The following is a 12,965-nucleotide window of genomic DNA, read 5'->3' on the forward strand; positions in this document are numbered from 1 at the left end:
AAGAGAATTTACACGTGGTACATCACTTTCAAACAGCATAAAAAGTTCGTAGTTTTTATTAGCTGCAGTAGTGACTTTGAAGTGGCTACCTGAATAGTGGTCAAACCCTCAGAATGTCTTCTCTACTACCTTTTCTTATCAAACAATCCCAAGTTCAAAAACCTGGAATCCCAACAAAAAATAAAGTGACACACTAAAGAGAGAATACAATGTTAGTTTCTGAAATTTTATTATTTTTAATACATACATTTCACAAACAGAAACCTTCTAACACCACACAATTCCATAACCAAATGTTTCAATTTTATCAACATTCTTTAACTATTTACACTGTCTTCCCTCAACAAAAGTGCAATCCAAGACATTTGACAAGAAATCTTCACTGATAAGAATACCTTTTTGAGCTGGTGTTAATGATGCCCATTCATTATATTTTCTTGCAATTACCTGGAATAATAATAAAGCCAACAGGACACAGAGATGAGCTGGGTTAGGCAGCATCCTTTTATAGGAAACAAAACACTGAACAAGAGCACTTTCTCCTCACCTCCTCCCCAACCTCCGACTAAAATTACCCAACAGCTGCTACCATGAGACTAAAGAGAACAGCAACCTGGAGTTACTGACCTGGGCACAGGAGGAGAGACTGCATGTTAAGCATTGATCTTACAGGACAAAACAAAAGATTTCAGCAAGTCAGTTTGGGTGATCTAATAAGTTACGTTATCAGTTTAATCTGTTAGTTTTAGGACTTAAACACCTAATAATATTTTCCTGAGGAGTTAATTTCCCCCCAGACAGATACGAAAATACTTTTTACTCAGAAAATGAATGAGCTTCTTCTACAAAAACTGGGAATTAAAGACTGTTTGGGGAAAGCTCTTTCTTAATTACAATGGGATAATTCACCCCACTCCCTAACTTCACAGCAAATGTCTATCTTTTAAGGTGTAAACCCAGTATATCAACTGCTTCAAGCGCAACCAGAAGAGAGTGAAGAACTGAGCTGGCCTGAGAAGAAGAAGATGAGATGCTCAGAAACAGTCTTCCCATTAAACTAAAGCAGGTGATTTTATTTGTTCAAGGTATAACTCTTAAAACTAAAACAAGTTAAAGCAGATAAAAATCACTTATTAGTCACTCATGAGTAGGTTCATGTTACTGAACACTGTATCAGAAAAACAGAAAGTGGATCTCTTGGGTGACTAATACCCTTTAATATCCAAACCACAACAAAAAGAATCATCTTTTCTGATATATTCCAATTCCTATCAAGGTACTCAGAGCAAAGTACTTTGAGAAAGTGTGGAGAACATATTAAGGTCAGCAGTTTCCAAAATGAAATTTATTCTTCACATGGCTGCATACTCAATTACATTTTATTCTCAAATCAGCCAAATTTTCCATTTTAGACAAGAACGCAATGCCTTAAAGGCAAAAGATACTCTTGGATATGATACCTGTGCCTCTCCTTTTATATCAATTCAGCAACCATAGAATCCTAACTTAATCATCAAAATAAAGGCCCAAAGCAAATTTTACTCACTTACAGTGAAACTTCCTCATACTTATTTCTCAGAGTAGACAACAATATGAGGAGAAAATAGTGAATGCATCAGACGCTACACTTGCAGAAGCTATAGGCTGAGGAGCTTGATGAACGTGATCTACACGTAAACTTGAAGCTTCAGAACAACAATACAAGCAGGTTTCTCTTTAGAAATTGAGGTGGGTTAAAGAACAAATATTTTACTATTCATTTTAAATTCAGAAATAAAATCCAATGGTACTCTGAAGACAAGAGAAACTCACCAAGTTTTATAACTGGGTACGTGAGAGAATCAATAGCGAAACAGCTAGTTCAGTTACAGCTTTGTGTATTAAACATAAATTTGCAAGGGATGTGTCCTATAGACCTCTTTTCCTTGCATCAAATACTGTGAAAGCAATGACAATTTGCTGCTTCTTACAGACATTCAGCATTTCCCCTCACTGTGATACTCTTCAGATCATCAAACATCAAACTGGATGTTGTCAGCCGAATTACAATCATGCAAACCGAAAGATAAAGAATATTAGTCAATCTCTCACAGCCAGCTGTGCTCTTTCTAACAAAACATCAAATATTCCATGTAGCAGAACTGAAACTCACTTGCAATGATGCCTGAACACTTCTGAGAGGAAAAACAACTGTTTTTCTGAGGAAAAAAAAAATGGTATAAACGAAATAATAGAAAATATTCACATAACCCCAAATTTAGCTGCCCATAAAAGGATCATATTTTCAACATTCTTTTAGCATATATGTGTATTATAGTTGAAATTATCAAATTCATTTTTGAGAACTCATATTCCAATCCCAGTTCTCTAAAGGTGTGGGGTGTCAGTCTACTTAAATCAGAAAGCTCTAATAAACAGAAGGCTGGGACTTTGGAAAGCTCAATGCTCTGACCAATCAAGTTCTGTAAAGTATCATCTTCTTCACCAATGGTAAGGTATCATGGAGATCTTCAGAATAATCTATTTTCAAACATATTGTTATGCATTATAATCAGTGATATCCCAAAATGAAACACTTTAAAAAGAAATACTAAAATTATTCTTTTCCTCAAAGGTTCACAAATAATTTTTTCCTTTCCTTCGTAGGGCAAAATCTTTGATTTGGGAAACGCAGCGTTAAAGGGGTAAAATGCAGCCATAAGCAATTTGGGGGGAAGACAAGTACGGCAATTGGTTCTGAAACTCACCAGTCCGGGTCTGTGGCTGTGAGATTTACCTGTGAGAAGGATCTGACGTCAAATGGCACTTCGACAGTGCAAGCTGTATAAATCAGTACCGCTCAAATCATGTTATTCTTGGATTCTCCTTAAGAGCTTGTTTGACCAACTTCAAAGACACAGTTCAGATGACAGCGTTCTGCCTGTTTGCCCTCTTGAGTCAGTCTGCATCATTTCCAAATTCATTTAGCATATTCTCTTTGTTATAGGTCAGCTTACCTAAAAATATATACTTTCATATGCCTTATAATTTGGATATTATTTTCAGTATGAAAACTGGCTGCTAAACTACAACAGGGGTAGAATCAGGGCTCATGTCCACCTTCCGATGATCTGTCAGTGAGGGGAAACTGCAGGCCAGCATGCACTGCGGAACGCCAAACCAAGGTGGACAAACACACCATCAGCTCTCCAGGCACAGATTACATTCACTTGTCACATGTTTTTCCCAAGGCCCAGAGAAGATCTAAAAGTGGGTCTTTAGACAGTTAACATTTTAGTAAGAGTTTCTTCCCAACTCCTACCGTGCTCTCAGTTTACGACCACATAATCCCTTTCCTAGATTCACCCCATCTTCCCCACCATCCTAAAAGCTGCCCGAGAGACTCTTAGTGATAGTTAACCGCTCCGCCAAGCTCATAGGAGTACCGGCTGGGCTCTGGTCATGACCACAGACTAACACTCGGGAGTCAAGAGAAGGCAAGGGGCAGCCCCCCCTTTTAGTGGCACACATACACAAAGGAACTCTCCTTTCAATTAGAAAAGAAATGAATGTCACAGAAGGCTTCCCTAGAAAAGATATGTAATAAAGTAATAATATCAATAAAATAGCTATTACTAAAGCAAAGCTTTCATCAATAAGCTTCGAGAACTTTGAAGGAGGAAAATGGCTTCACGAAATGGTAGTCCAGGTTGCCACAGTGTGGACACTGCTGGACGTTGCTGTACTCGGAGAAGTACTGCATCCCAATCCGCACGTCGATCACTGGCTTCCCGCAGTGCTTACAGTTCAGGCGGGCCTGGGGGGGGGAACACAAGATGCCGTGAGCCACAGTACCCCTCTACCTCCCAGCGCTGCCAACGTCAAACCAACGAAAACGTGAGACTGCTCTACCTGGGAAACTGATCAAGAGTTTAGTAAAGCATCCCTTTTATTACCCAAAACAGGGTACGCAGAGCATCAGATAAGCATGAGATATACACTCAAATATTCACCCATCAGCCTGACAGATTAATGACTCCTCTCCCGATGTGCAGCACTGCTAGTAATTACTACTACTGGTGGGAAGAAAATTCTCAACTTGTACTACCTAAACTTCTCCGGTAAAGTTCCCCTAACAATTGGAAATCTCTACCCCCTGGATTTTAAAAAGTGACTGAAACCAACTTCCCTCATCCAAATCTGCATGAAATTTCTTTGAAGACTTTTTTTGTTTATTTTTAAAATCCATATACATTTTTCATTCTACTGGTTACTACATTTCTGCTTTCTTTGGGGTAAAAATAAAATTTCCCTAAAATACTCTAGTAAAATTGAGGATCCAGGAATAAGGGCCACCTTTACCCTGAGGCTTCTGGAACCTGCGAGCACACTGTACCTTTATTCATGCCCCAGCCTCCCTCTAACAGCACAAGACCCAAGCTTTCAGCAATAGGTCCAAGGACTTCAGTGAATAACCAGAAATTATAACAGACTCTCAATTCAGACTCATTCTAAAAAGGTAAGAGAGAAGTATCATCTCATTTTGTCCTCAAAACGCTCCTGTAGGTAGGTAGTAGTACATGAATTTTAGATGATGGAACTGAGGCACATGGTGATAAAGCAGAAAGGCTGAGATCTGAACCACAGTAGCTTACTCCAGAGCCTGCCCTCTTAGCCATTACACGGACTACCTTTCTGTAACCTGAGAAAAACGCCCTTTTAACTGACTAATCTCTCTGAACAATATTAAAAGTGAGATTCTAAGCAAACCGCTCTCTTTAACCTATTACTCCTTTCTAATGATGAATCCCTGCTTACTTTGGTCTCGAAGTCTTATCGGAAGACACTCCTTGATGCCTTAATAGTGTCTAACACTTGCACCTTCTCAGTGAACATAGTTAATTGATATGTTTTTAAGCCAAAAGTAATCAAACCTGTTTTCCATTTCAGGAAGGGGCCAGAAAAGAAGTGTTTGGGCTTAAATTGTTTTAAGGAAGAAATATATAGTGAGGAACAGCAGGCTGGGTATGGCAGGATGCCATTCTGCTTTTCTCCCTGAAGATGAGGAAATAACCCCAGTGCCTTTCAGTGGTGGAGTAGAAAGAGCACCAGACTGGGAGTGACAGAGGCTGTGGTCACGGCTGTGACATGTGTGGGTAGACCTGGGAAAAACATTCTAATTGTTTAGGCCTCCACTGTACGTGGAAAATACGAGTCTTTTCCAGTGCTAACACTCTATGAGTTATAGGCCCACACATCCTTTCACTTCCTTACTTCTTTAAAAGATAATCCTGTCTGGTGTGTGTGGGAGAGAGGCATCCCTTCCTTTTGTTCCTCTCATTTCAAGAGCTGGCATCGAGGAACAGTGGGTATTATAAAATGCTACAGTGAATAACTAAAAGACGATGATATCTCACTTCCAAGGCTAAGTTTTAAATGGAAATGTGGTCCATGTATGAGAATAGCGTAAAGGAGTCAATCCTATCTGGAATCAAACGACAGGCTACAGATGGCCATTCAGGTCTCTCACGACCATATTTCTCTTCTAAGATCACTAGTACAGACACAGCATAGCTGAAATACCAACTGTGCCAACCTTTTAATTCAACCAACACAGCTTATCTTCTGAATAAACTAATAATGGTAAGGATATTCTCTTTATAAAAGTCAAACCATAATGCTAAAGATATAAAACTGTGTAATAAAACTAATGAAATGTTTATCAGGTATTTATATTAAAGACTTAGCCACTTAAGAGGGAAGGAAAATACCCCTCCAATCCATGAATATCAAAGAATTATATAACAAGTGTTTTCTTTTCCAAAGCACTTGGAAATAAATCAAGATACTTCCAAGGATTTTGTTTTGTCTCCTGTGTTTCTATGGACTTATGTAAGGCATTTTCCAATGTTAATACTTCCCTCTTTTCCTCATGACAGCTAAAGTTCAGATGCTTTCTTAGCATCAGAAGATGCCCCCCCTTAGCAGAGCTTTAAGGACTACAAATCTTTCAAGTCAACCTCAAACACCTGACAGGGCAGGCAGTTCCTGGATAACTGCACTGTCCCACAGAAAGGAAACAAAAAGAAAATCCTGTCTATTAAAGAAAGTGAAACTTTCTTCTTTCCTTTTAAATGACAACTTTTTCTTACTAGAAACTATGTTAATCATATAAAACATTAAAAAATATAAGTAAGCAAAAAGAAAACTAAAGGAACCACTCAGCACCCCACAACCCAGAGACAACCTCTGGTAATAGGCTAGCGGGTTCCTTTTCATGTTCACTTTTTACAAATGGAAGCATGTTATTCTGCCATTTAAAGGTGGCTTTTTTTGACTTAAAATACTGAAGATATTTCCCACATAATTACAAGATCCCTTTTAATGACTGCCTAGTATTCCAGTAACAGCAGCACCGTGCTGCAGTAAATCAACCGTCACTGCTGGACTCTGGGGAGTCGCACGGCTGCTCACTCCTGAAGCATGTTCTCCACACCCTCCCACCTCCTCCAACATAACCGCAGTGCTGCCTCTAACTCCTCTGCATTCATCTGGGGACAGAAGCCTGAGAGCACCCACTACTCGCTCTGAGGGGTAAATACCAACCTGACAACATGGAGAGGCGGCCAGGATGTCATAGGTGTACATGGTGCCCAGCTGGTGCCAGCTGCCATCCCACCGCGACTTACACTTGATGCAGATGATCTTGTGAACCCCTTCCAGGCAGTCCACGCACACTGCATACAGATGCATGAGCCTCCCTGTACACAGAAGACACGATGCTGAGAGTGGCTGGCCAAGAAATCACCTTTTGTCACCAAAGGGGATTAAAACAATGGCTCATCTAACAGTTATAAGCAAAACTTTATCATTTGAATAAATATATAAAACAAAATAGATGATATTTATCATATATTCCCAAGTTGTCCTTTTACAATAATGATGGATTACTAACTATTGTCAATGGGACACATACTTTAAGTTCAATCTTATTAAATACCTGCTTCAATTCATTTTTCTGAAAAGTGCTGCCAGGTTTATAATACGGACGTCCAAACTCAAAATGACCAAGCCACAGATGCTCAAAAGCAACTGTGATCATGCAGGACTTTCTGCTCAGAGATCTACTGTGGATTATGGAGGCTGAACCAGTAATGTTGGTCTGTGTTCATGGGCTCTCATCCATCAACAAGTCCCATCATGAAAAAGTCCAAAGTCTGTCTTGGTATTGGTAGCCCAGAATTACACCATAGTCAGAATTACCATGTTAACTGTTCTTGTCTCCAAAATTGCTCATCCATCACCACATCCAATTTAGGAACCAGAATTATATCTTACTTGTGTGTGTTTTGTTTTTCTTTTCAAAGGAGTTCAATGTCTTGTTATTTACTGGGCTCCTGAAAGTCATAAGCCCATTCCTCCACTATTTATCAATATCTAACGCTTGTAAAGGAAAGATGTCACGCTAGTTTATATGGAAGGGTTCAGGTTCAAATCGGGGAAAAGCTGGAATGTCCAGCATCTGTCTGGGCAATGTGTAACAACAATAACACTGCTCTCTATGTGGGGATCGGGATCCCACTGTGATAAAAAACTACCAGCAGCAGAATACATACTCCTAAGTGACTTCTTATTCAGAGTGTGCTGCTCGTTGCCACCAGCCAGACCATGCTCTTCATATTTTCAGTGGTTAAGGACCAGCCTGCTCCTTACACATTAGAAAGGGGTATACAGTACTCACAGGGAAATCTTTCATTTCATTCATTTACGAGACTCTCTCTCCCTCTCCCTGAGGGCAGGAACTATACCCTCCTTGAAGGCTCAGTGTCTTGCACAATATCTGGAACGCGGAAAGCACTCCATAATTGTACATTACATGAATGGATGAGATACATTAACAGCCTAAGACGTTAAAACCTTGGAGGTCTCTATGCCAAAACATGGGAAGGGTGACAAGAGCTTCTTACAATACTGCCCACCTCTGTTGTAGGGCACTGAAAATAAAACAATCTCACACTCAGAGTGGCCTGGGGCATTTCAAGATGTCATTTCAATATCTAGCAGCCACTGGAAAAGGCTTCATTTCCAATCTCCGTCCTAGACGGAGTTCTCAAACACTGCAGATCTCAAACATTCAAAGACATCAAGGTGGCTGCTAAGAAGGGTGGGGACAGGGACAGACGGAGAAGTCACATGTTGGTAGCAATGACCATGATGATGAAGTTGACAGGGAACTTTCACTGAGTGCTTACCAAGGATCTGACACTGTGCTAGGAGGCTACGTGAATCCTTTCATTTAACCCTCACAACCAACCCTCTAAAGTAGGCGTTACTGTTATTCCCACTTCAGATAGGAGGAACTGAAGCTTAGAGAGCTGGAATAGCTTGCCCGAGCTCAAAAAGATAATAAATAGCAAAGTCCAGACTTGTCTGACTCAACCTCCAGGCTACATCACGGGAATTCCTGGCTGGAAATTTGTTTCAGTTACTGTTATATATTGTCCTAAATACTGAGAATTTAAAATTTCTAAATTCTAGGGTTGTGAGTTCAAACAAAAAGCAGATTTCTGAGAGAATAATTACCTATGGTTCTAAGTGGTAAAGAACTATTGTACCAAAAGAAATTCCTAACTCGATCAACCTTAATAAATTATTAAAACCAAACAAAAACATCTTCTTCTGGAAAAATGAGGGAAGAGAGGCTGGAGCTGGAGGCTGGGGAGGGCACTGAGGGGGAAAGGGCCCAGAGCAAGGGAATGACGATCCACACGGCCCACCACTGGAAATTACACATTATTTCAGCAGCGTGTAATCAACTGCAGCCTGGAATCCTGTGGCCTGGAATGTGCCTTCCTACTGGAACTGAAAATGCTTTAAGGAATACATGGTTGAAACTCTGTGATGGAAGAAGTTATTGACACTGGCTTGTTATAAAAGAAGATGGCATGGACTTCGAGATGTGGCAATAAAAACACGGACATATGCCAAGGCCCCACTTACGGCATTGACTTGTCTGGTGCTGATAAAACAACCAGATCCTCAGATTTTATCGTCAACAGTTAAACTTCTCAAGACTTCTGTAGTGCACACCTAACGCATCCATTATCTATTTGGATAATGTGTGTACGTACTTAGGTGTGTACACACACACACACATACACAGAATTCTTAGGCCTGTCTAATTTTTACCTTTCTCCATCCACTCTGATGGGTACCCTTAAGATCTGGTCCTGGGCTCTGTCATATACTCCTCCTTTTCTTTCTCTTTTCTCCCCATTCAAGGCCTCTTCCACTCTTTTACCCACTAATTTTATAAAATAAGCTTCAGTGTTCATCCTAAATATTTATTTCTAATAGCGCTTGTGAAAGACACCTCCACTCAAAAGTTCCAACATCTCTTCAAACCCAATACACACAAGTACCCCATCTTCCTTCCTCTAAGATCAGGTCCCTTCCCCAACTTTCTCTTCTCCTGTTCGTGACAATACTGTTTACCTGGTCTAGAGCCAAAGCGAGCCAACAAGGACGCATCTTTATCCCGTAGAGTAAAGCTGTCTCCAAAGCTGTGATCTTCCCTTTAATATAATCTCTTACAGCTGTTCAATCCCCACCATCACCACCCAGCTGTCTCTCTTCTCCTTGCATCTAGAATACAGATTTCAGTTTCAACTGTATAGCTTCCACCCCTTTAAAACAACTTTTCCCCCAAGCAACCATTGGCTTTAAAAAAAAAAATTGTTAAACCCTTCAATTCATCAATATGGCAAAGCTCTTTGTTATGGCTTGAAAGGACCCACAATCTGTTCTCCACCTACCTTACTCATTTCCTACTCTAGAACCTCTGCTCCAACCAGATGGTGCTCTTCGGTTCTCTCACTGTCTCCTGACCTTTTTATGAACAACTATTCCTTTGCTTACATTACTCCTTATCAACAAACCCCCAGTGTAGTTAGACCGTGTACTTATCAAAGTCCAGTGCCCCTCTTGACATCTGCCTTCACATTACCTCCTTTGACTACCCAGGCCAAAGTGTCCCCTTCCTCTTTGGAAACGATAGGTTGCTTCACGTACATAATATCCAGGCGATACCAGTTCCAAAGGTGGTACTAGTGCCTTAGGCCTGGTAAAGTTAGTTACACTTTCGCAAATGCATCTTATATCCTAAGATTATAGACTGATGAGTGGCAAGGACTGATAGTACCCAGTACAAGTATGCAATTCATAAGTTTGATTGATTGGTGAACAGATTAAATGAAAAGGATTTGTCCATCATGAATAGAAAAAGGACAACTCTCCTCTCATGTACCCTGTACCCTTGTACCCTCATTCATCTTCATAAAGAATATTTCCAATCATAAAATGGTGAAGTGAAGATGTTTCCATCTACTTCCCTCTAAAATTATCCCCACGCAGTATAAAGTACAAGTAACAAAATACAAATTCCATCTTCCATGAAACTATGAGGTACTTGCAAACCTGAATATGAGATCAGAAATTAGATGGAGAAGTAATAAATGGTTTAGCTCTGAAACTGGAAAACAAGCACAGGGGAGGTTGAGATGAGGTGCTGAAAGAGAAAGCGTGGGGTATAACAAATTACTAAATAACCACACATTCTATACAACTTTTTTCATCAAGAAGCAGAGTCTGTTGAATCATCCCCTGAATCTGGGATAGCCTTACAACTTATTTTTTTGAAGAACAGAATGTGATGGAAGTGATGTTACTCAGTCCCAAGCTTAAGCCTCAAGAGAGAGAGGCCATGCAGCTCCATTCTCACCATCTTTAATGCTATCCTGAGAACACCATGTGAAAAAGCCCAGGCTAGTCTACCGGCAGATGAAAGGATATATAAACAGGGATAAGCCATTCTAGCGGAGGCTCCCAAGGCCAACCAGACTGTCAACTGCTAGACATGTGTGAGAGGCCATCCTAACCAACCAACTCATAGAATTGTGAGAAATTATAAATCATCACTGTTTTACACCACTAAGTTTTAGAGTGGCTTGCCCTATAACAAAGGCTAAAAGACACAGGACAGTAGGCAAAACTCTAGAAAATGAATGAGACCACCCCTCGCAAATTCAGCTCCCTTTCCCTGCTGAGAAAGATGAAACAGAAATAGCATGCATGAAACAAGAGCAGGATGCTATTAGAAAGAACTTTTGGAAATTACAAATATAATAGATAACAGAAAATCTTAAACTCAGTAAAAATACTGGAATATAAAATCAGAGAAATCTTCCAGAAAGCAGAATAAAGATAAAGAGATGAACAGGGCCAAAAATATACATAATAAAGGATCTCCCCCCTCCTCAAAAAAAAAAAGAAAAAGGATCAATCTAAGAGGTCCAACATCTGATTAACTGTTCTACAGAGAAGAAAGAAAGAAAGGAGGGAAGGAAGGAAAGAAGGGAGGGAGGGAGGGAAGGAAGGAAGGAAGGAAGGAAGAAAGAAAGAAAGAGAGAAAGAAAAAATGAGAATGGGAGGAAATCATCAAAGAAATAAATCAAAAGAAAATTTCCCCAAATTGAAGACTATAAGTTTACAAAATCAAAAAGCCAAGAAAGCATCCTGCCCAACAAATGGAAAAAAAGACATCACGGTGAAACTTCAGAATACTAGAGAAAATCTAAAAACCTTTGGAGGATGGGAAGGAGAAATAAAGGGCCAGGAATAAGAATAATATTAGATTTCTCAGTAGCAACACTGGAAGACAGGAGACAGTGAAGTAATGCCTTCAAAATTCCGAAGGGAAAATAATTATAACTTGGAAGTGTGAAGATAGAATCAAGATACTACCAGACTTTCAAAAACTCAAAACATCTATTCCCATGCTTCCTTTCTCAGAAAGCTCCTAGGGGATGCTTCTTAACAAACTGAGGAAATTTACCAAGAAAAAAGAGAGTATGGGATCTAGGCAACAGAAGATAAAAAATAGGAAAGAGATGAAAGAATTCCTAGAAGGACAGCTATGTAGTACAGCAGGCATTAAGTGCAGCAGGACAGACAGGAGCAGGAAGATGAAAGGCTCCATGAAAGAAATTTCTAGAAAATAATTCATAAAAATGTTTGACAGGTATGTGGACATGTTTTTGAAAGGTGGTTTGTAGAGCTGCTGGAGAGTTAGAAGCACCAGCCAAAGCTTCAAAAAAAAGGCTAAGCAAATGAAAATGTGAAGCAATTATTAACTTTGATAAAAACAAAAGGAGTCCCAGAACATACAGTTCTCTAAATAGGAAATACATCTATACTTCTTGGCTCAGCACTAAATATTTATATACTCATAGTAACAAAATCATTAAGGATTTAACTAAGAATTGTGATGGATTATCCTGAGAGAAAGGGGAAGATGCAAGAAAGCATGAACCATCATCCACCTTAAAAGTAAATCTAGAGGTAATATGTAAAATCGGAGAATGAAGATAGCAGCTTTAAAATTATGATGGTAAAAACCTGAAGAATCAGTTAAGATTTGAAAGTATCTCACTCTGAGAAGTGAGACAGCAGGGGTGGGTGGGAAGAAGATAGGTGGGGATATATCATTTTTACTATAGGCTTTGTAAAGCACACTTTTAAAGTTATAAACGGGTTATATGTCATGGATCCCATATTTATATAAATTCAGTAGTTTTACATGAATTGACAGATTTCTCTGTCAACTGACCCACCCCGTTATTCATTTTCTGGCTGAAATGTCCCAGTCTTTGTACGTCATCCACAGCGCTAATAGTAAGAAGCTCCCCACGCCTCTCCACCAGGGTAATATCTGAGCTTTCATTTTCCTTTTGCTGCTATCAAGAAAGTCTCACCTTTCATACATTTCAAGATTAATTCAACTAATCTAAAAACACATTGACCCTTCCCTCGCTGTGTTATGTTTACAAGGATCAGAGAGAATACACAGCTTGCTGGGCACAGTAACATAGGTTTCAAAGGCACCTACTTTATAGCAAGTGAAACATTCTTATGCAATTCCTTCTCTA

The 12,965-nt window shown here is 39.6% G+C and overlaps 1 protein-coding gene across 2 annotated transcripts in view; it reads right to left on the minus strand.

Annotated features, from left to right (window-relative positions):
- Positions 1-212: 212 nt before the first annotated feature.
- Positions 213-12,965, minus strand: part of HECA (HECA ribonucleoprotein granule regulator) — a 43,497-nt gene continuing 30,744 nt past the window's right edge. For both annotated transcript variants that reach the window (XM_027085025.1, XM_027085015.1), the window contains 2 exons: positions 6,586-6,740; positions 213-3,796 (listed from right to left, as the gene is read on the minus strand). In XM_027085025.1, coding sequence (XP_026940826.1) covers positions 3,632-3,796; positions 6,586-6,740 — 320 coding nt within the window. In that variant the 3' untranslated portion in view covers positions 213-3,631. The remainder of the gene's footprint in view (positions 3,797-6,585; positions 6,741-12,965) is intronic.

Source organism: Aethalodelphis obliquidens, unplaced genomic scaffold (genome assembly GCF_003676395.1).
Source record: "Aethalodelphis obliquidens isolate GAN/ISIS:26980383/991018 unplaced genomic scaffold, ASM367639v1 scaffold3, whole genome shotgun sequence".
NCBI classification, from domain to species: domain Eukaryota; kingdom Metazoa; phylum Chordata; class Mammalia; order Artiodactyla; family Delphinidae; genus Aethalodelphis; species Aethalodelphis obliquidens.